Source organism: Lethenteron reissneri, chromosome 55 (assembly GCF_015708825.2).
Source record: "Lethenteron reissneri isolate LAM-NWPU_2019-01 chromosome 55, ASM1570882v1, whole genome shotgun sequence".
NCBI classification, from domain to species: domain Eukaryota; kingdom Metazoa; phylum Chordata; class Hyperoartia; order Petromyzontiformes; family Petromyzontidae; genus Lethenteron; species Lethenteron reissneri.
Window position 1 is genome coordinate 4,636,832 of NC_083833.1, and position 22,625 is coordinate 4,659,456.

Consider the following 22,625-nt stretch of genomic DNA (forward strand, 5'->3'; position numbering starts at 1 on the left):
TTTGTCTTTGCCTTTTGGTTGAATAACAGCGTCAGCTGAGACGAAACTGAATCCGGTGGACCCAGCCCTCGACTTGGGTCGAGGAATCAATGTTGCAAACCGTGGCAGTAAAATTAGTAACGTGACGTGTGTATCATACCTAGTTGGTCCAACGTCAACAGCGTTTGCTGGGTAGCGGCAATGTCGTTAAACCCGCCACCAAGGTTTGTCACGTAAACAAAACATGCCAATTAGTTACTCATTCAGCACACCGGTGTGCTGACAAGACATTATGTTTTGGCTGTGTCGGGTGGTGGCGGGATTAACTACACATTTATATTTACGCGATTTAACCTCCCCCACCTCTATTATGGATAATATTGGTCGCGAAAGCCTTCGTTTATAAACTGAGCGGCAATAAAGATCGGTCATGCATTTGTTCGTCGAGGTGCACTCACCAAGCCCCGTGTAATTACATAATCACCAGTCCCGGCTCATTCATCGCAGCGGCAGCAGCAGCAGCAGAAAATCACACACGGAGCTGCACGCGTGGAATTAATCACTCGAGTTTTTATAATTTTCTCATTTGAATAAGAAAGGAGCTTTCAGAGGGAAATCCCTGCCAGGTCTCGAGGCTTCAACAAAAGGAAATATTATAAATGCTGCAAATGCATTCGCCTGTGTTTCTCCTAACCCTTAATTATATTGTAATCGTACCCGTTCTAGTCACGCGATGCCATGCGGAGATTCCCATTCGGATGTCTCGCGGAAAGCAGCGCAAGCATCGCCGCGGTGTTCGAGAGAACGCTCGTGGAAGGTGACATCATTCAACTAATTCTGAGGTCGCTTCAATTGAGTCTCATGCCAGAAATTAGCCTGGAAAGGTGCACCACCCAGTGTGGATAAGCGGCAATTTACTGGTAGGAACCCACTGGTTCCACCTAGCCCACAGGGGATTATTGTGTCCGTCCGTCGTGTAGGGAGGGGCTGGGTGGGGAGGGTGGGGAGGGTGGGGAGGGGAGGAGCTGGTCACCCCGTGGTGCCCTTATAAAACTCAACGTTGAACCTACTCACGCCGGCTTGTGCCCGCCCTCACAGTCGGGCATATTAGCGGAATATACCACGCCTGCCGTTGACCCTGGCCATTGACCGAGCAACCCAACGTTCCTACCAACTCCCTCCGCAGGAATGTGTTTATTATATCCGAGAACACATTGTTGCCAAGCTCAAGAATAGAACCGGGAATGCCTATTTATCTACGTACTAAGTGGCGCAATCCTCCCACGTACCATTAGTATACAGATCAGAGACGTTCGCCACAGGGCGATCACCCCAATATTGCTTTAATCCTCAGAGATAACTGGAATCACATGCAATAGTTTGTTTAACACGTAGGCTTGGGCGACAACTATTATCCACAATAGAGGTTTTTGGGTTAGATCTTAACAAAAAAACCTCTTATGTAATAGTTTGGTAGGTTCAATCATTGACGAACGGTCCAAAAACCATAATCGATGCATTTGTCCTCGAGAGAAAACCGGTTTATCGAAGCAGCAATTCGTGCAATGTTGTTTGCGGTGATATTATTATTGGTATGCGGCAAGGGTGGGAGTTCGATCAGTCTGGGAGAAGAGACGTGCCCGGAATGCTTGACTTACTCCTCTTCTTGGTTCTTTCGGTAAAGTCACGTAGAAGGGAAATAATAAAATAATAAAAATAACCAATAAAATACAATTCTTACTTTCACCACGGGAACAGCGCTGATAAGCAGCGATAGTTAAACATAAAAAAAAACATTTAAAAAAACTGTACCATAGTTTAATAGAGAAGTCGGAAATATACCTCGGGTTAAATTTGCATTAAACATGCCATACACCACGACGCTTGTGCCAGGCTATGTGCACGTTAAGGCCACGTAAAGTGTCGAACGCCCGCTGGCAGGAGGTCACGGGACAGACCCGGCAGGTGCCACAGGTCGACTGACTGAGATGACCCGGCTGATGCACCACCTGTGCCCCCTTCTGTACGATAAACAAAGACAAAGATCCCCCGTATAGCCTTAATAGTCTATTGTGGCAAGTGCTGTTAGCGAGCAGCTATGAAGGCCGGCACGGCACACGAGGGGGTGGGTGGCCAGCATCACGCCCGACCGCCTTTGTCTCCCCAGTGGAGATGTTGTACACACCGCACTAGGTACTCATTTGAGGCTGAGTCGATCTAGGGGATGTCCGGGATCGGTTCAGATAATCGTCACCGGCGTTGGCCCGTGAGCGGGAATCGAACTCGAGTCGCCGGGTTCGTAGCGCAGCGTCGCGCTGACCGCTACACCACCGCTCCCCACTATAAAAAGCAAAGACAAAGGTTCCCCCCGTATAGGCTCAACACAGGCTGCCGGGGCAAGTGCTGTTAGTGAGCCGCACCTATGAACAGCGCACGCGCGCGCGCACGCACTTTGGGAAACCCCCTTTGGTGTTTTCGGTAAAGTCACGCGGGTATAAAATAAAATAAATCCCCTCTCGTCTGTAAGCGATATCGCACGTGCTTAGCGTCACGTGCACTCCTTGAAGTGACTTAGGTCACCCATAGAAATCTCTCCCCTTCGACTCTGGGCAGGTAAGGGGGGCGACAAAGGGACGCGTCGAGTTGACGGAGGAGCAAGCGCGCCATGAAGCCGTTGCTGCTGTTCTCCCTCGCCTCGATTGTCATCGCCTCCTCGTTGACGTCGTTCTGCGAAGGCTCGCTCAGCCAGGGTGAGGCGATCATCCACGGCGTCGTGTGTAGCCGCCACTCGCGTCGCGACCATCACAGTCGTCGGTGTGATCGCTTCCGCAACATGACAACCCACACGGTTTACCCCGTATTCTTGTACAGGGAAATTGAGTTTTCACGTCCATACAGCGTACTTCCGTTTTCATACGGGCAACATATTTGTTTGTCTATTTGTGTGTGTTTCTCCCTTGTGATGGGACTTTGTGGGATGAACGTTGAGATTTGTAAGGCGGGCACGGGGTGGCCAATAAGGTGTGAATTGATCTGTAATAAGTGAGGGCACTGATAATGGGTTGACAGGTAATCACACGGCACATCACAACCATCACGCAGTATTCAATGGAATCACACCGCACACCACAACAGAGTTTTTGCTGTGGCTCTGTGGTTCATGTTTCGGTGACACATTTACGGCTGACAGACTATGGATAGAATCACGGCCAGAATTAAAATGTACGATAAATCAATGGTTAAGTCAAATAGCCAGTACTGCGTGATATGGTTTGACTTGAAGTTGAGGCCACGCTTATCGCGAAGGGTTTGGGCTCTGGCTCCTGTTGTGGGATTCTGTTGGACTTTGTTCCTGAGCACTGTTGAATTAAACGTCAGCTTCAATCGCTAACTTCGCGACTCCAATTTCCTCCAAATAGTTTTCACACACACACATATACATGCGCTCTGAGTCATTTGCTACGCTCTCTGGCGCGCTTTGAGAAATCTAAGTTGTTGTTTTTGACGCATTCACAGCCATGCGGAGCCTGTGTCCGTATCTGAACGTCCCCCTGTCTCCCCCTGTGCCTCCAATCTTCTATGTTGCCAGCATAGCCCCACTGCATTATACATTCGTAGTTCACTTTACAAACGTACGTACACAGTGGCTATGAACCTAAGTGCTGTTGTACTGCGTTGCCTGTGTGCTGCTTGTAGGTGTGAGTGGGGAGCGGTAGTGTCGCAGTTGGCGCGCTGCGCTACGAACCCGGCGGCCCGAGTTCGATTCCAGTTCACGGCCAACACTAGTGATAGCGATTGTCTGAACCGGTCTGGGCCTCCACTAGGTCGACTCAGGCTTAAACGAGTACCTGGTGCGGTAAAACAAAAAAAAACGTCGCCACTAGGGAGACAAAGGCGGCCGGGCGTGGAGTTGGCCACCCGCCCTCCTGTGCTGTGCCGGCCTTCATAGGTGCTCGCTAACAGCACTTGCTCCAACAGTCTGTTCAGGCTATACGGGGAATCTCTATGTGTTGTTGTCTTTGTGTGGTTATTCACGAGCCCTGTGGTTTCGGTTCCGCCTATCAGTTTGAATCGGGGACTTCCCATGCCTCACCCATACAGCGTGATCCATTTATAGATACCTCAATATCTTGGGGGTGCTAAAAAGCTCAAGAGAAACCCGACATTCTAACACAAAGCATTTACACGTCTCGCGCCAATCTCAATAAACTTCTTAAATCCTAAAGCAATAAGTTGATTTGATTTGTCTAACATCGCTGGTGTGGTTTGCTTGATTCAAGGGGGAGCTATGGGTTGTGTAAAATAAAACTTTTTTTTGTATAAAATATAACTTTAATTTGTATGTGAAAATACGGTTATATGAAGGAGACATTAATTCTGTTATGATGGGTTTTGCTATTATGTATTGTTACATATATTCCCAACAACGACGCTCGTGATTATTTATACGTGGTATAGAAAGTTTGCATTCACCTACGGGCCATATCTTGCCAATAACATCTCGTAATTCACCAGCATTGATTCAAACAAGCCTGACTGTTGATGAGACGCCGTATGTCGGATCCAGTGGAACATTTGCTTGGCCTGACTCAATGCTGCTGTAATGATGCATTCCCAGAAGGCCGTGGACCTCATGGGTTGTTTAAAAAGTATAAAGGAGACATTGTCTGATTATCCAATCATTAGAATTAAGTTGGAAATCTATAAATGGGTATCTTATTACAGGCACGTAAATGTTCTCATGGGCAGCAGAGTTCAGTGTAGAAAGAAACATGCAATGTTGGAACGTACTTCCATGCTGCCACTTTTGTGCTCCATACTTTCACCGACTCGCAATGACCAATGTGGTGAGGTATGGTCAAATAACCACCACAGTTAACACGGTGGCATTGTAAGGCCCTCATCCAGCCATGTACTGTATTGACAAAAAGTGCTCTCTGTATGTAAATGGTTCCCCATCCTTCCTCCCCTATTCCCCCACCACACCACAGCTTTATTAATCGTCATGATATGCGGGTCAAACGCAATTAATCTTCTCGTCTTAAACGTTTGTGTAATGCCTCGTTCGTGTTGTCTTATTCTGCCACGTTTGTTATTGTTCCATCTGGTTTGTTCTGACTGTCTTATTTGTACGGTGTCTTTTTGTTTGGATTCACCATCTATTTTGTCATCTCAATTTTGTTTTATTGTCTGCATAGAACAAAATTGAACTGTTTCTCCCATTTGTATTGTTTCTTACATTTGTAGTGTTTCTCCCATTTCTATTGTTTCACTCATTTCTATTGTTTCTCCTATTTCTATTGTTTCACCCATTTTTATTGTTTCTCCTATTTCTATTGTTTCACCCATTTGTATTCTTTCTTCTATTTCTATTGTTTCTACCATTTGCATTGTCCACCTGTCATATTCTCTGTTGCACATTGACTCGTGCGTATTGTCTCTCTCCTGTGTCCGGTATCATTTGTATCGTCGACCACTTTCGCTGCGTCTTATTTGGACGACAGTAACACAGAGATTTGCGTCTCCCCCCTTTCGCAAATACGTCGTCACGTCATTAACACCGTCAACAGATTTGCGTCGCATCAAACCCCACACTTACGTCTATGACGACATCGTCTGTCGTTATCCGTCGCCTTTCGGCCTTCACCTTCATCACAGTACCCTGTGAATCGCTTCGATTTACATCGTTTCAAAGTTCATCATCGCACATTTCAGGAACGCATCCCCAACTCAAGCCGGGTATTACTGTGTAATATTTTAATCAGTCATTACAGGTACAATGCAATGCGTGCATGTTGAGCCAACGAATCGCTATTGTGCAATGGATTGATTCTAGATTTGAAGCTTTCGTGACTGCAAGGATTCATATTCTTAGGTTTTTTCGGTAAAGTCACGTAGGTAAAACTTTTATTAATTTTAATGTTTTACCTACGTGACTTTACCGAAAAAACCTAAGAATATGCAATGAATTGGTTCCCCTTTACATAGCTCATTTATTCGAATACACAACGCCAACTCATACATTGCCTCGAGTTAACAGAATGCAGGACGTTATGGTGTCGCAACGTACAGCAGCCATAAATCATTATTGCAGGGTCCATTTGAATTAAGGGAAGCTTCAATTCGTATCAGGCCTCTAAGAGAGTCTCTAGGTTTGGGATATTAGAGGGAGCGGGCCCACGATTACGTAAAACTGAGAGCATCTATCTGTAGCAACGCGCCATTTCCTCTTTTGTTATGCCTATGACTGAGTGCATGTCCAGTATCGTGTGAAATCATAAATCACGACTCATATCACAACCACAGTAACAACTATTCTGATTAAACTAGATATCTACCATTACAAATCTATGTAATATTTCATTCTAATTTATCTGAGCCAATATAACTTTGAATCATTTGCCACGATAAATTAGAATAAAGTTGGCTTAACCCAAATATAAATTGGGCACTGCGGTGGCGAGATGTTAACGACCTTGCATGGTATACAGGAGGTCGTGGGTTCGATCCCAACCCTGACGCCTGCTGTATATTTGGAATTTGCATGTTCTCCCCGTGGTCACGTGAATTATTTTCCAGATACCTCCACATTTATAATCAACATGCGTTTAGATTATTTGGCTGCTATAAATTTCCACATGGTAAGTCACTTCATTAAGCTATCATTTGTGGCCAAGTCGTTTCTGAAAAAGAGATATATAGGGCAGTGGGCTTCCGCTGGTAAAATAAAATAAAGTTTAAAGTTAAATTCTAAATGAAATCGTGTGGCTGGCAGGGCTGGCCTACTGGCGCATCCGTCACCGCATGCACGAGCTGCGACGCAGGCAGCAGCATGCGGAGCTGTGGGGGTCCAACCCTTCCCTGCAGGGGCCGGCCAGCAGCAGATTCATGAGCTTCCTGAGGAACGTAGAGCTAAAGCAGCCGCTCGACCACCTCGACCCGGCCTGCAACAAAACCTTCAAACAGGTGCTGCCTCCGCGCTCATTGCACATAAAGTGCTCGCCACATATGAACTGCAATGCCTTGCGTGATCTCATCAAGGAGCATAAACCATCACGCGAACTCTGGTCATCGTCGGAGCGGCAGAGTTTGGTTGGCTAACCATGGTGGCGGTGTGTGTTGGCTGCAGCGTGTCTGGGTGAACTCGCTGTTTTGGAAGCGGCCTCACGGCCCCGTCTTCCTCTACATCGGTGGGGAATCGGCCCTCAGCTCTAACGACGTGTTTGTGGGTAAGGCAGCTCCTTTCTGACTTAACGGCGCAATAAATCAATATATGTATGCGTAAACAAATGATCTGGTGTTGATGCTGCTGCTGAGTTGGTAGTGGTGCACAAGCATGATTTACGACAACAAAAACTCAACACCATCGTCAATAACAACACTCAAACGGCGATGTATTAGGAGTGGCCCTTTTTCATAGCACATTTTCAATTGACAAACGGCCACTACCAAAAGAGAAAAATCCATTATCCGAAATGTAAAAAAAAATTGTCGAAGGCGAATATGTTCATTGTTATTTATTTATTTTGAATTGTGCCTTTCACGATAGGATAAAATAAATAAACAGCACGGAGTATCGGCCTAACAAACGGCAAATTTATGGTGGCCTGGAGGAGATTATCGCTGTTGGGCCACGTCACTCAGATGGACCGTAAGAGATGGTGATGACTTGCGGAGACCTTCGGCCAGTGGTGAATAGATGAGGTCAATGATGATAAAATAAATGGGATGCATAAAATTTGCTGCACCACCCTCTGCTGCCCACCACATAGCCTCTAGCTCAATTCAGCCACAGATGAGTACCTGGTGTGGTGTTATGGGGGGAGACAAAGATGGCCAAGAGTGACGCTGGTCCCACCACCCAATAGTGCATAGTGCATCGTGCCGGCATTAATAGGCGATCACTAACAGCGCTTAATTCCACGGTGTGTGAAAGTGAACAGGGATTTATTTTCGTCTTGGCTGTTGTGTACACTTTTGCGCGTTCCCCCATACTCTGTCCGCAGGCCAGCACGTTCGGCTGGCGCACAGCCATGGAGCTCTTCTGGTCGCCGCTGAGCACCGATTCTATGGCAAAAGCGTCAACGAAGAGGGGCTGTCGGACAAGAACCTGCGATACCTGACCATCAGCCAGGCGTGAGTGTCTCGCCAAGCACAGGAGTAGCACCATAAGTGCTTCGTACTTTGTCCCTGGTGCAAGGAATGAAATGAAGTTAACTCAATGTGGTCTTATCACTGTGTAGGGAGTTTGAATGCCGGTATCCCAGTATGTGGTGAATCTGAGTGCCCCCGGCATACTCGGGTTCCGTGAATCTGAATGCCAGTCACGCATGCGCATTTCGTGCGTGCGCGTCTCCAATGATGTGGTTCAAGGGGTGGGTTATTTTTTGGGGAAGGAGGGAATTTATTCACTGGATGAGCGGTCAACAATTTTATTCAAAGGAACATAGTACCCGAAGGTAAGAGTGGCCATCAGAGTACCCAGAAAGACAACCAGGGGCACAACACCCAAAATGTCCACGTGGTCAGGTGCGCAATCCCATGCGCTCAGCTGCCACCTTGTGGCCACCCCGCAGCACTAACCCAGTTGGTTTGAGAGTGTTTCACAAATCTACGTGATCCGCCAACCCTTGCCTCCAAAGCAGTGGATTCAGGGGTGTTGTGCCGCCACCGCCGCCGCGGCCGGCTGGCGCATGTCCCCTGCGCAGGCTGGTGGATCTGGTGCGCGTGCACCGCTACGTGAGCGACGAGTTTGGCCTCAAGCAGGGCCACGTCTGGGTGTCGTTCGGCGGCTCCTACCCCGGCTCCCTCTCCGCCTGGTTCCGCCTCAAGGTGCGACACCGTACATCTTGTTTTATTATTTTCAATATTTATAAATGTACGTGTGTATATTGAACTTCTTTCGCGTCGTACGGAGCCAACCACGCTCATCGGAGGTGCGGGGGGGAAGGAGGACAAAATGAGTACACTCGAGGCAGATTGTGGCTCGGCTTGGGTCCTGCAGTTGAACAAAAAAAAACGCCCTGGCGAACCCCAGAGCCGCGCCGGCCTGGCTCGGTTGTGCAGTGGAAAAGAGGTACTCGAGGGCTACGCGGAGAAATCTTTGCTGAACAGCGTCGTTGCCTTCTGTGTCTGCAGCATCCAGAGCTGATCCACACTGCCGTTGCCTCGTCGGCGCCAGTTCAAGCTCAGTTGGACTACGCAGGGTACGACGAGGTGAGGCTCGCAGGCTCCCGTGGCAGACACGATCAACAGTACCGCGATGAAGGTAAAGGTGCAGGCCGGCAATCGCTCGTTCCCGCTCACTGCTGGCGGAGAGGCCTCTGCTAGAAGGAGTCTCAAGAGAGCCCCTCTAGAGGGTACGTGGCCTACTCTTCCACGCTGGCCCGACTTATTGGAGAAGGTTGGGAATACCAGCACGCTACCCGACCACACTTCAGGCTGCTGATCGACTAAAGGTGGTGAACCCATTTATATATGCCGAGTGGACGGAAGTGTGTGGATTTAGAAAACTTGCACAATTGTTTCAATGGCCGTTGCCGGGAGATCGAATTAAACTGGCAGGAAATGCAGTGTGCTACTTCATCACTGCAGCACCCCTTCACTCACAGTGTTATGTGAACAAACAGCACCGTTACTGTTGGCGTTGATGAACATTGATGAGAATGGACAATATGGCGATGGTGGTGCATGCTTGTAATCCAACACTGCGGGGGCGAGGGTTAATGGATTGCACACACGTTACGAAACTTTCTTCCCGTCGGCAACGAGGTGCCATACCCTGGCTCGCCAGGAGAGGGCAGTGTGTTTCCTCCTCGCTCAGGGGTGCTCCTCTATAGAGAACCGCAGAGCTTGGGCAATTGTTGGTGCCGGCTCATCGCCTGGCCGCCTTCCAGCTTGTCTGATACCTGCCGCCTCTTAATTGCTCGCTCTACGAGAGTGAGCGAATACTGTGTGCAAAAAATATTTTAAGTATTATCATGAACGCGTTTTACTTTGTGGTTTTCCCCTCACCCTCAGGTTGTCGGGCAAAGTCTGCGGAATTCGGTGGTCGGAGGATCTGACGAGGTAACGCACACTCCTATCTTCTCCTGGGGGTGGTGGGGGGGGGGGGGTTCTTGGTAATCTCAGGAACCTTGGGAACTGGTGCTGGTTTTCTGTTAACATTAGAGACCAGACCTGAGCCGTGCCACTTGATTCCTCATTACAGCCCAGCACGGCTATATCGCTGCCCCAACAAATTGACTCTCAAACGCTCATCCCCCACCTCACTGCTCTACGCTGTTGGATGAAAGCGACTGTAATTTAGTATTACAAGTTGTAGCACCTCCTTTGGTGTGATTTTACACGACCCAAAGCTAATATATCATACATCGGTCATTCCCTGGCTTTTCTAAAAATATAAACTCCGGCCGTGAATTCGACCTATCACAGGGGAAATGTGCTGCATTGTTTCACGCACGTAATCTGCACGAGGTGCACAGCAGGGGGCGATGTGTCTATGTCTGTACTCCCAATCAAGCAAATTGCAGATAACCTTTCCAATTTGGCAAATTGTCACTGTGATGTATGTATATGCATGTATGTTGAACTTCTTTCACATCACATGTAACCAACCGTGCTAATCCACAGTGTGGGGGAAGGACAACAAACTAAACATAAAAATCAGTTCTAAAGAAATTAGTTTTCAATCTAGATTTAAAAGTGCCTAGGTCTAGTCGCTTCCACATATTGGAAGGAAGGGCTTTCCAAAACGGCCGCAGAAGCGCATCTGAAAGCACCGGCACACGATGGCCGACTCTTTTACGAATAACGTCACGGGTTCTTTTGATGTCAACTGCGAAGCAGACGGCGCTTACATTTACGGTCAATGCAACCCGGTTAACAGTGTAGTATTAACCAGGGCGGTCATGATGCTTGAACCGCGAACCCCTGCAGCAAGTGAGAAACTGCGCTTCTTCTCGGCCACGTCACTGCTCGACAGTGTGTGAGCAGCATGCGAGAGGGCTTTGAGCATCTGGATAAGCTCCTGGAACAACGCAAGTACGAGGAAGTTCAGAACGACTTCGAGGCCTGCGGAAGCCTCCAGAAGGCCCGGGACCGCGCGACGTTCGTGGGCACCCTGGCGAGCGTGGTGATGGTGGCCGTGCAGTATGACGAGCCTGGATTCCAAGCACAACATCGCGGAAGTGTGCGACAAGATGACGGACCGGACCGTGGGCGAGCCATACCAGCGCCTTGCCCACCTCGCCAAGGTGCCACGTCGCATGGAGTTCATGCATTGATTCCTCCACCCATGTTGAGGACTTTCGTCTCATCTGCACTGTTATTCAACCACCACCCCGTCACACTGCAGGTCACAACAAGACTCCCACCCACTCAACCACACACTCACCCACCCACCCACTCACACATTCATCCACTCCCCACACTGCAGATCATAACATACCCCCACTCACTCAACCACACACACACACACTCACTCACCTGTTCACTCATCTACATACCCACACTTGCTCAACCACCCACTCACTCACCCACTCACTCATCCACTCACTCATTATCCACACTGCAGGTCACAACAACACACTTGCTCACTCATCCACTCACTCGCCACACTGCAGGTCACAAGTCTTCTCATCTGCTGCTTTCCTCGCACTGCACCACTTTGTAAGTTCCTTCCCATCAAATTGTCTGCGCTCATGGCTATGCGCGCATATAATCCGGCACTTTGGATGTGAGGGTTGGTGGATCAAACACATTGGCGTGTTTTGTTTACGTGACAAACCTTACTAATTGGCTGTGTCGGTGGTGGTGGGTTTAATGACACATTTATATTTACGCGATCTAACACAAAAAACAACCTGTTTTATGGATAATATTGGTCGCGCATGCCTACTTTGTTATTAAACTGACATTCGTGAAATTCCACGCGCCAACCTGTATGTGTTGAGGTCACGATCTCTTGGCTTGCCCAGCGTATGATGGCAAGATAGCAAGTGGGTTAATTTACATCTACTCAGGGATGACCAGTTGACTCCATCGCACGCGTGTGTTTTCTCCGGGTACTCAGGTGTGTCATCCCAAGTATAGGACTGCAGAGTTCGGGACAATTGTCAGCACTGGCTTCTCGCTGCCGCCTTGCTTCGTAGTTTCCCGCACCTCTGAAACATTCCGTCTCTCAGAGAGTGGACGGAAAACTGCGCACGTTACAATTTCAACAATCATCCTAAAACGTATTATTACACGCGTGGCTGCGCACGGCGGTATATGCTCGTCGTCGCTCTCATGTCCCCTCTGCTGTGCCGCCGGCGCTTTAGACGCATCTTCTGGACGACACCAAGACGTGCGTGCAAAGCTCGTACGACGAGTATCTGCTCGCGCTGCAGAACGAGGCCGCTGATCCCGAGCTCTCCGAAATGCGTCAGTGGTTCTTCCAGAAGTGCAGCGAGATCGGAGTGTGTGAGTACCCGCGATTGGTCGCTCGCACCACTGCCGGTCGAAGGGCCTCCTCTAGAGGCACTCTACACAGCGCACATCGAGAGTACTTTGGTCTACTCTTCCACGCTGGTCAGACATCTTGGAAAGAGATGGGAGCACCTACGACTTACTCTTAGTTTTTTTTCGGTAAGTCACGAAGGTGAAAACAAAATAAAATAAAATAAATATATATTTTGTTTTCACCTACGTGACTTTACCGAAAAATCCCTTGCAGTCACGACAACTTCAAATCTAGAATTCACCCATGAATTATCCCATAACACTTAATCTGACATTAGACTGAACTGCGGTGTATCCATTTACACTGCTGGATGGACAGAGGTTGGTAAGAATGTATGAAACTTGCACCATTGGTAATTATAGGTGCTCTCTAACCGCACTTGCCGCTACAGTCATAGTAAGGCTATCGGGCATCCGGACATCGTGCCGGTCATACGACCCCACCATATGTCCATGCTGACCTTCCTAAACAGGTGACAAAATAAATGACCAACATTGCATATCTATCCCTTTACGTGAAGAAAATAATATTTTTTTACACATATCATCAATCAGAGGACATATTTTTGAAGGTGTATTGTCTGATTATGTATTTTGTTACTCATTCTCCGCAACTATGCGAATGTATATCATATAATAATCCTTAATAAGTGCTTTCTAACAGCACTTGCCTGTACAGTCGATAAGGCTATCCGGGGAATCTTTGTGTTTGTGTGGGGAGCGCGGAAGTGTAGCGGTTAGTGCGCTGCGATCGGGAACCAATAACAGCAGTGAAAATTTTAACCAGTCCTGGGCCATCCCTAGATCGACTCAGCCTCAAAATGAGTACCTGGTGTTGTGTGTAATTATATTATCCAGCACTGTGGAGACAAAGGCAGCCAGACATGGTTTGCTAGCCACACCACCGCTTCGTGTGCCGTGTGCCGTGCCAGCGTCCATAGGTGGTTCGCTAGCAGCACTTGCTCCAGCATCGCGGTGGCAAGATGTTAACTACCTCGCCTGGTATACAGGGGGTCGTGGGTTCAATCCTGATCCTGACCTTGACTCCTGTATATTGCATGTTCTCCCCGTGGTCACGTGGATTTTTCTCCGGTTCCTCCGGTTATTACCTCCACATTGAGAATCAACGTGCATTTAGCGTATTTGGTTGCTATAAATTTCCACGTGATAAGTCACTTCGTTGAGCTGTCATTTATGGCCAAGTCGTTTCTGATAAAGAGCTATAGAAGTCAGTGGGCCTCACCTGGTAAAATAAAAATAGTTTATAGTTTAATTATAAATGAAATTGTGGAGCTGGCAGGGCTGTCCTACTGGCACATACATCACCGCGTGCACAAGCGATGACGCAAGCAGCACGCAGAGCTGTGGTGGTCCGACCCTTCCCTGCAGTGATAAGCCACTTCAGTAGGCTATCATTTGTGGCCAGATCGCTTCTGAAAAAGAGCTATACAGTGCCCAGTGAGCCTTACCTGATCAAATAATAAGTATAACCCGTAAAAACAAAGTTTTTCACTGTAAATCCTTTATATGCGTGGCAGCGAACTTAATGTAAAGGATTTAAAAATATATTCGCCTGTGGAGGACGCGGGGATCGATCCCGCGACCTTTGGCATGGGAAGCGAGGGCGCTACCAACTGCGCTACTCCGCCACGGCCTGTGGAGGGGTTACGCTCTGGGCTCTTACACTGTGACGTTCAGCCAAAGCCATGAATGAGTTCTATTTGAATATATGTAAAATCATTTTTTTTTGCCTAAAAAGTGTAAAATTTTGGGAATTTTTTTTCACGAACATTAATTGTCTCGCACAACGAGTCTGTGTGGAAAATGTCAGCTCGATTGGATCACGGGAAGTGGGTTAAAAAACGACCGAAAGATTTGCACGGTCGTAAGCAAGCAAGCACGCAAGCAAGCAAGCATGCAAGCAAGCAAGCGAACTTAATATAAAGGATTTAAAAATAGTGTAGTGTAATCTTGATTTGAAGCGTTCGCGACTGCAGGAATCCATACTCTTTGGTTCTTTCGGTAAAGTCACGTAGATAGAAAAAAAAAACACAAGCAATCGTCATCAGGTGGGACAACCACAGCAAACAAAAAAACTGCTGAAGTAGGAGAGATCTGCCGTGGCACGAGGTTATATAGGCCTCGGCAGTAGGGGGGGGAGAGAGGGGGCGGGGCAGAAAGTGGACCCCGCGGCAACACCCGGGTCACTGGAGTAAAGTGGACCACCGCGGCAGCACTAGAGAGATCGGCTGCAGTGGGGGAGAGATTGGCTGCAGGGGAGGAGAGTGTAGTGTGTAGCAGCCTGTTAAGACTATACGGGGAACCTTTGTCTCTGTGTGCGCATCCAGTCCAGTCGTGCTACCCGGAGCGGGGCTGCCCGTTCTCGCGTCTGCTCACGCTGGAGGCCGATGTGGACGTGTGCGTGCGCGTCTTCGGCCTGTCGCTCCAGGACGTCTCCCGCGGCGTCGACAGCACGAACCGCGTGTACGGAGCCAACCGCCCCAACGGCACCAGAGTCATCTTCGTGAACGGTGACTCTCTCTCGGCTTTGTCGTAGCGCCGTTTCCACTGACGCCTCCGAGCCGAGCCGTCCCTGGAGGCCTTCGTAGGTTGCTGGTGTGTTTTTTTTCCCACACCGGATGTTTACCGAGCAGAGCGAGAACGTGCTTTGTGCTCCAAAGCCAATGCGGTCTATTTAGATTTTTTTTTTTCAGCCCAATTGTTTTTTGGAAGAGGATTAATCTCATGTTATCAGACAGGCTGGGGCTGACCTCTTTGAAGGAGTATGAACTCAGAACTGATTTTTGTATTCAGTTTGTTGTCCTTCCCCCGCACCTCTGATTACCACGGCTGGCTTTGTATGGTGCGAAAGAAGTTCAACATACGTACATACAACGAACATGTAAAGTAGTGCCGCGGAAACGTGCCAGACAGCGCAGCAAATAAATAGCCTTTGTGTGATCACCCTTCATCTCTCGGTTGCGATGAATGGAATACTACATGTCGTCAAAACCTAAAAATATATATTTAGCGTTCCCCAACATACTTATGGCTTCTTTCCACTGTACAATGAACCCGCACCGGGGCCATGCTGAGGCAGCCCCTGGCATGGCTCACATTTGTTTTTTCCACTGCAGAAGCCGAGCCACGCTGCTGATGTCACACGCAAATAAACCGCGTCAGTGTTGTCGATTAATGCCACATACAATGAACGCAGCATTAGCTCAACCGCTGGCCTTGCTTGACCCCGACTCTAATATATTCTGAGGCCCAGAGTTTCATGGCTTAGTTCTGGCTCGGCTCGGCAAATAGCCGGTGGAAACCACCCGTTACAATGAGAATTCCCATCCTGCCTTGGCTCGGATGTGCCAGTGGATAACGGGGTATTGACCTCCGCCACCACATATGGCAATGCCCCACACCCACCCCCCCTCACAGCATCATCACTATGGTTACATAGCAAGGTCTCGAATCACCAGGGTGCCTATGATGCCAATGATTTGGGTGTAGTGAGGATGGGATTGTAGAAGTGATGCCGATTATGACGACGATGGTGTCGGTGGTGGATGATGATGGTGATGTTCGATTGTTTATGGGCAGTTTAAATGCCCCTAAATGAATTGTGTAATGACTTTAACTTTAACTGATTCCTAACAGTTGGCCCAACTTTTTTGATGTCCACGCAGATGCTCCTGGTGTGTCTGTTGTTGGCAATTTATGTTTGCTGGTGATTATAATGCGCACCTCAGGGTATATTAACACATGTTATTTGCAAGTTGAGCAGTATTCAATTATTATTTTGTAAAAAAAAAAAAGTTGGAGAACAGATGGTTTCCATTTGGGAATATAATTAAAGTCTGCTACTGACAGGAAGAGATGTTGACTCGGTGTAATGATTAACGCACTGGAGTTGTGGCGATGGTTAGAAATGATGATGGCGATGTTTGACAATGATGATGATGTTGGTGAAGTTGGTGATGGTGGTGATGATCATGATGGTTGTGTTTATGATGACGGTGGTGGCAATGGCGACGACGATGATGGTGGTGCTGACGATGGTTGTGACGATGCGATGTTGACGACAACGACGATGCGGCCTCCAGGTGACATCGATCCGTGGCACAAGCTGAGCGTACTCAAGTCGCTGTCTCCGTTGCTCCCCGCGATCGTCATCAACGGCACGTCCCACTGCGCCGACATGGAGACGCCCAAGATGAATGACATCTATGCCCTACGTCACGCCAGACAGGTGTGCACTGCCACACAGGTGTAGACGCAACACCCAGGTGTATGCATCACACAGTTGTGTACATCTCACAGTTGTGTACATCACACCCAGGTATACACATATCACACAGTTGTATACATATAACACGGGTACACACATAATACAGATACACCACAGAGATTCCCTACATTCTAAAAATTATACTATCCTACACGTGAACTCTGTATGTCTGTTACGAGGTCTTTAGGTAATCGAGCTATTCAGTACCCATGACAACGGACTCCCAGACTGGTTGCCATTGGGGTTTTTAGACCGTGGACTGTTGAGGAAGAGTCTTTTATTGAGGACTGCGTACTATAGACTGACAGATTTGTCTCTGACAGTGGGGGTCTCTCTAGACCACTGGTTCTTAACGTTAACTACAGCCTTGCACCCCTATGGTTCTCAATCGGTTAAACCTGTCTAATATTAATACATACATAGGTTTCATGAAAACAAAGTAGTTGTACTTGCATGCCCGTGTTTTCAGTTTTTCGGTTTAATTTATTTGGTATAGCCCTGTGAGCCATTCGGCTCTTGAATCGGGTGCAACCGCAACAAACAAAAAACAAAAACATGAACAAGAAAACATCTTAAAGTGACTATGTGACTATGTGCAAACAGAAAATGCAAGAAAAGACAGCAAAATATTGCAGAAAAAGCACCATACACCAACGTTGTGTGCAAAAATCCCAGTAGGGATGCAAGTCAAACAACAACAACAACCACAAGACAACTTAGATTAAGGCCATCAGTCTTACTCCGTACTCCAACAAACAAACATGGCCAAACCAAATAACTTTTCGAAGTCACCAAAATATAGCCATAAAAGCAATGTAACAGTGATCATAGGAACTGTGACCGAATTTTCACAATAAACGACATTAACAACATGTACCACCAAACCCTGCAGCCATAGCTGGCTGCATGAGTGTTTAATTTGTGTTTCTAATGATTTACGTTCGAAAAATATCTGCCCATGTCTACGCACCCCCAGAAAGGGCATCTCGCACCGCCAAAGGGTGCGTGCACCCCAGGTTAAGATACAGTGCTCTAGATTTTCGACTCTGGTGGCATATGTAGGCAGTAGATTGACAGACTAGTTTCTGGTGAGTAGGCAAGTATTTATTATGCCAGTTAGTTAATATTTCATGACCCTATTAAAAGATGACATGTCTCTGGTGTGTGTTCTGGATTGTCACTACGGTGCCATAATGACGTGCCTTGACCATGCCCCCCCCCCCCCCCCCCCCCGACTGTCCACGTGTGCAGGAGATCGAGAAGCAGATCGTCCAGTGGCTGCAGTGACGTCAGGGATGAGGGACTCCACTCGACAGCGTGGGAAATGGTGCATCGGCGAATAAACAACACACTCAACCTGACCCTCATCCCATTCAACACTAAACCTGACACCCATCCCATTCAACACTCAACCCAACATCCATCCCATTCAACACTCAACACGACACGCATCTCATTCAACACTGAACCTGACACTCATCCCACTCAAAACTCAACCTGACACTCATCCCATTCAACACTGAACTTGACTCCCATCCCACTCAACACTCAACCTGACACTTATTTCATTCAACACTCAACCTGACACTCATCCCACTCAACACTCAACCTGACACCCATCCCATTCAACGCTCAACCCAACATCCATCCCATTCAACACTCAACACGACACGCATCTCATTCAACACTGAACCTGACACTCATCCCACTCAACACTCAACCTGACACTCATCCCACTCAAAACTCAACCTGACACTCATTCCATTCAACACTAAACCTGACCCTCATCCCATTCAACACTCAACCTGACACCCATCCCATTCAACGCTCAACCCGACACTTATTTCATTCAACAGTCAACCCAACATCCATCCCATTCAACGCTTAACCAAAAACGCATCCCATTCAACAATGAACTCAACACCTATCCAATTAAATACACATCCCATTCAATATTCAATCCGACACGCATACCGTAACTCTCAACCCATTCAACTCTCAACCCATTTAAAACTCAACCCGTTCAATGCATGAAATATATCCTATACTGTCCTTCGCGTAAACACTTGCACTTTGAGGGGGAGAGGGTGGATTTAAAGAAATGATTGTATTCTTTTCTGTTAACTTTTGGTATTATGGATGTGGGGCGGGGTGAGGGGGAGACTGTGTAGGGTGGGTGGGGGTCAGTCACCTCTTCAGAGACTCCACAAGCCAGTGGAGCAGTAGGCCTAGCTCAGGACGAGGTGATAGTGATGTCTGCTCTGCGTGCTATTCACAGCTCTCTGTCTGGTTGCTGGCTTCTTTTGCATACTTTTTTTAACTCTTTAAAATCTTCCGCAACGCTTTTTTTACGAAGTGCTTTGAGATGCCCTTGGCGCAGGAATGCAAAGCCTGCACGTGATTTATCTTTACATTTTTAACGCTCCTGATTTTAATGCGATAATTGTGATTTGTGCGTGGTCATTTTTGACAACTTTTGAACAATATTTTTCCATGTGAACGTTTTCATTCCATTAGTGGAACTCGTTGCTGTTGACCAGGGTAAATCTCAATGTTTTTACGAGACAATCAACACCATCATCAGCCATGATCAATCCACTGCTGGATGAAGGTCTCTCCGAGTTTATATAGCGCACTGATTTATAACGACTCCTCGTGTTGCTGTACATGTCGTATCAATATTGTGTGAGAGAGATGGCTCCGCATGTTGAAAGGTGGAGCCTTTAACGTTTCATTGCATGTTTGAGGAATGGTGGGAGACGCGCAGAGGGTTTTAAATCAAATAAAAGTTTTATCTTTTTCATTCTCCCCAGTTTTCTTTGTGGGGGGGGGGGGGGTTATCTATCAAAGGATCTCGCTGTGTAATATTGTTTTCGTTGTTGTGAATTGTAAGTAATGTTTTGTGCCGTTGCGTGACTTATTTAAATCTACATATATAGCATCTATATATCGTACCTCTCGATTAGCACGGTTGGCTACGTACGGCGTGAAAGAAGTTCAACATACACATTGCTATTCTTGGTTCTTTCGGTAAAGTCAGCAATCATCGCTTGTGTTGCAATCGAAACGTCGTGAGAATTTTATTGTTTTATTTTTATTATTTTATTATTTCCCTTCTACCGAAAGAACCAAGAATATGATTCCCTGCAGTCACGAAAGCTTTAAATCGTGCACGATGGTCAACAATGATACCGGGAGTGGCAGCCAAGGAATGGAACAGAATGAGAATTATTTAATGTATGCCGGAGGAATCCGATGAGCCATGAAGCTCCTTGTCACAAATGCCCAGTAAGAACGCCCCCTGCGAGTACATCCGTCGAGGAGATGGAGCGATGAAATCGACGTGCGAGTGCTGGGTGCATTATTTAATCGCAGGATGACCAGAGGTGGCAGGTCCTGATGACGATCGCTTGTGTTGTGATTGAAACGTCGTAATTTTTTTTGTTATTTTGTGTTATTTTCTTTCAACCTATTTACGTGACTTTACCGAAAGACCCAAGTAAAAATTAACCCGTAAAAAACAAAGTTTTTCACTATAAATCCTTTATATGCATGGCATCGGGGCGGCTAGAGTCCTCACGTCCTCTGGCTTGAGATGGCTGCCACCTATGGGTCATATGATTGTCTGGCACCATTAAGCAATTGGTAATTAAATATTTTTAAAAAATTCCCTAGTGTCAAATTTTGGACAAATTTTTCACGAAAATTAATTGTCACGCACAACGAGTCTGTGTGCAAAATGTCAGCTCGATTGGATCACGGGAAGTGGGTTAAAAAACGACCGAAAGATTTGCACGGTCGTAAGCAAGCAAGCAAGTGAACTTAATATAAAGGATTTAAAAAAGAGAGAGTTCTCTATAGTGGAGGCGCTTTTGTCAGCAGCGACGTGAGCCGACAATTTCAGAGCTGCACCCAGTGCCGTATTAAGCAAGTTCAGGGCCTGTAGCGTATGTTATAAAGGGGCCCTATAATAAAAAAACACACAAATATTTAAACACAAATTTTTTACTTGCATAGTAAAGTAATTATATTCTTCTTCTTGGTTCTTTCGGTAAAGTCGCGTAGAATGGAAATAATAAAATAATGAAAATAAAACATAATTAAATAATTCTCAGGACGTTTCGGTCACAACGCAAGCAGCCGTCCTCAGGTGAAAACCAGGTCTGTCGAGATGATAGTCATTCAGACTCTGTCTTCTCGACAGACCTGTTTATTATGTTTAATTTTTATTATTTTATTATTTCCATTCTACGTGACTTTACCGAAAGAACCAAGAAGGATGAATCCCTGCAGTCACGAAAGATTTAAATCGAAATTTTATTATATTCTTTCATTTGCTACACAGCCAGATAATACGACAAATCGCTAACCTTAAACAAGTTATAGGCAATATAGTGCTATAGGAATAGAGCAAGGGGCCGTCCATAAATGACGTCACGCACCTGGGGGGGGGGGGGTCAGACATTTGTGACGATGTGTGACGAGGGGGGTCAAAAATTGTCCAAAATCGCGTGACGTAACTTATGGACGGCCCCCAAGTGCAGAATCACTGACACGGAATTGATAGCTTGAAAGCATTTAGCGCGGGGCCCTTGAAAGTGTGGGGCCCGTAGCATATGTAGCTACTTTTGCTACGACGATAATCCGGCACTGGCTGCAACTTTACCGCCCACAGTATTGTGTACCGTGTGTAGGCGCCACGGTGGCGAGATGTTAACTCCCTTGCCTGGTATCCAGGAGGTTGTGGGTTCGATCCAGACCCTGACGCCTGCTGCTGTATATTTGGAGTTTTCTTGTCTCTCCACGTGGTCGCGTGTATTTTCTTCTCCTCCACATTAGAAAAAGACGCGTTTAGAGTATCTGGCTGCTATGAATATCCACGTGATAAGCCACTTCGTTGAGCTATCATTTGTGGCCAGGTCGCTTCTGAAAAAGAGCTGTATATCGATTTAAAGCTTTCGTGACTGCAGGGATTCATCTTCTTGGTTCTTTCGGTAAAGTCACGTAGAAAGAAATTAATAAAATAATAAAAATAAAATAATTCTCACGACGTTTCGGCCACAACGCAAGTAGCCGTCTTCAGGTGAAGAACAGGTCTGTCAAGGAGACAGAATCAGGTGAAGAACAGGTCTGTCTCCTTGACAGACCTGTTCTTCACCTGAATGTGGAACAGTCTCCTTTTTTTTTCTACGTGACTTCACCGAAAAAACCAAGAAGAAGAGCTGTATCGTGTGCCTTAGCTGGTAAAATAAAACATAGCTTAGTTTTCGCTCAATACGCTCTGGTTCTTTCGGTAAAGTTACGTGACTTTTGTTTTATTGATTTGAAGCTTTCGTGATTGCAGGAATCCATACTCTGGTTCTTTCGGTAAAGTCACGTAACAAATCAAGATTTGGTTTAATAAACAAAGTAGTTGTGACCCGGTGACATCACCAGAGGGCGCTATTGCACATAACTAAACGGCAGTGGTGACGCTTGTGCCTCGCAACAAGAAGGACCTGGGTTCGATTCCTGACAAGGGGACTTTTCCGTGCGGAGTTTATATGTTCTCTCTCCCTGTTCCACATGAGCTTCCTCCGGGTTATGCAGACCATGCAGGTCTATTGAACAAGATTCCGGCTGCATCCATGCAACTGTTGACCTTCTTGAGCACTGAGGGTGGACACTGGGCTCTGAGTACGTGTAAGATTTTCTTAGACAAAGGTGATCATGGTAATTAGCAATGGGGCACCTGTGATTGGACTCCATGTCACGGTAGGAGGACATAGGAGTATAGGTGGTAGGTGAATGTGTGCTGAGCCATTGATGCCTCTTTTCCTCGTTGCAAGGCCCGCGCGGGCCACTGGCATCCCATGGT

General features: G+C 47.0%; 1 protein-coding gene across 1 annotated transcript; it reads left to right on the forward strand.

Annotated features, from left to right (window-relative positions):
- Nucleotides 1–2,472: 2,472 nt before the first annotated feature.
- LOC133356732 (thymus-specific serine protease-like) lies at nucleotides 2,473–18,913 on the forward strand. Its single transcript, XM_061574387.1, is given in 13 exon segments — nucleotides 2,473–2,729; nucleotides 6,755–6,945; nucleotides 7,109–7,208; nucleotides 7,986–8,115; nucleotides 8,688–8,811; nucleotides 9,118–9,195; nucleotides 10,000–10,047; nucleotides 10,964–11,140; nucleotides 11,142–11,234; nucleotides 12,300–12,441; nucleotides 14,829–15,011; nucleotides 16,584–16,729; nucleotides 18,020–18,913. Coding segments are annotated over 13 exon segments (1,533 nt in total). The 5' UTR covers nucleotides 2,473–2,644; the 3' UTR covers nucleotides 18,056–18,913.
- The last annotated feature ends 3,712 nt before the right edge of the window (nucleotides 18,914–22,625 follow it).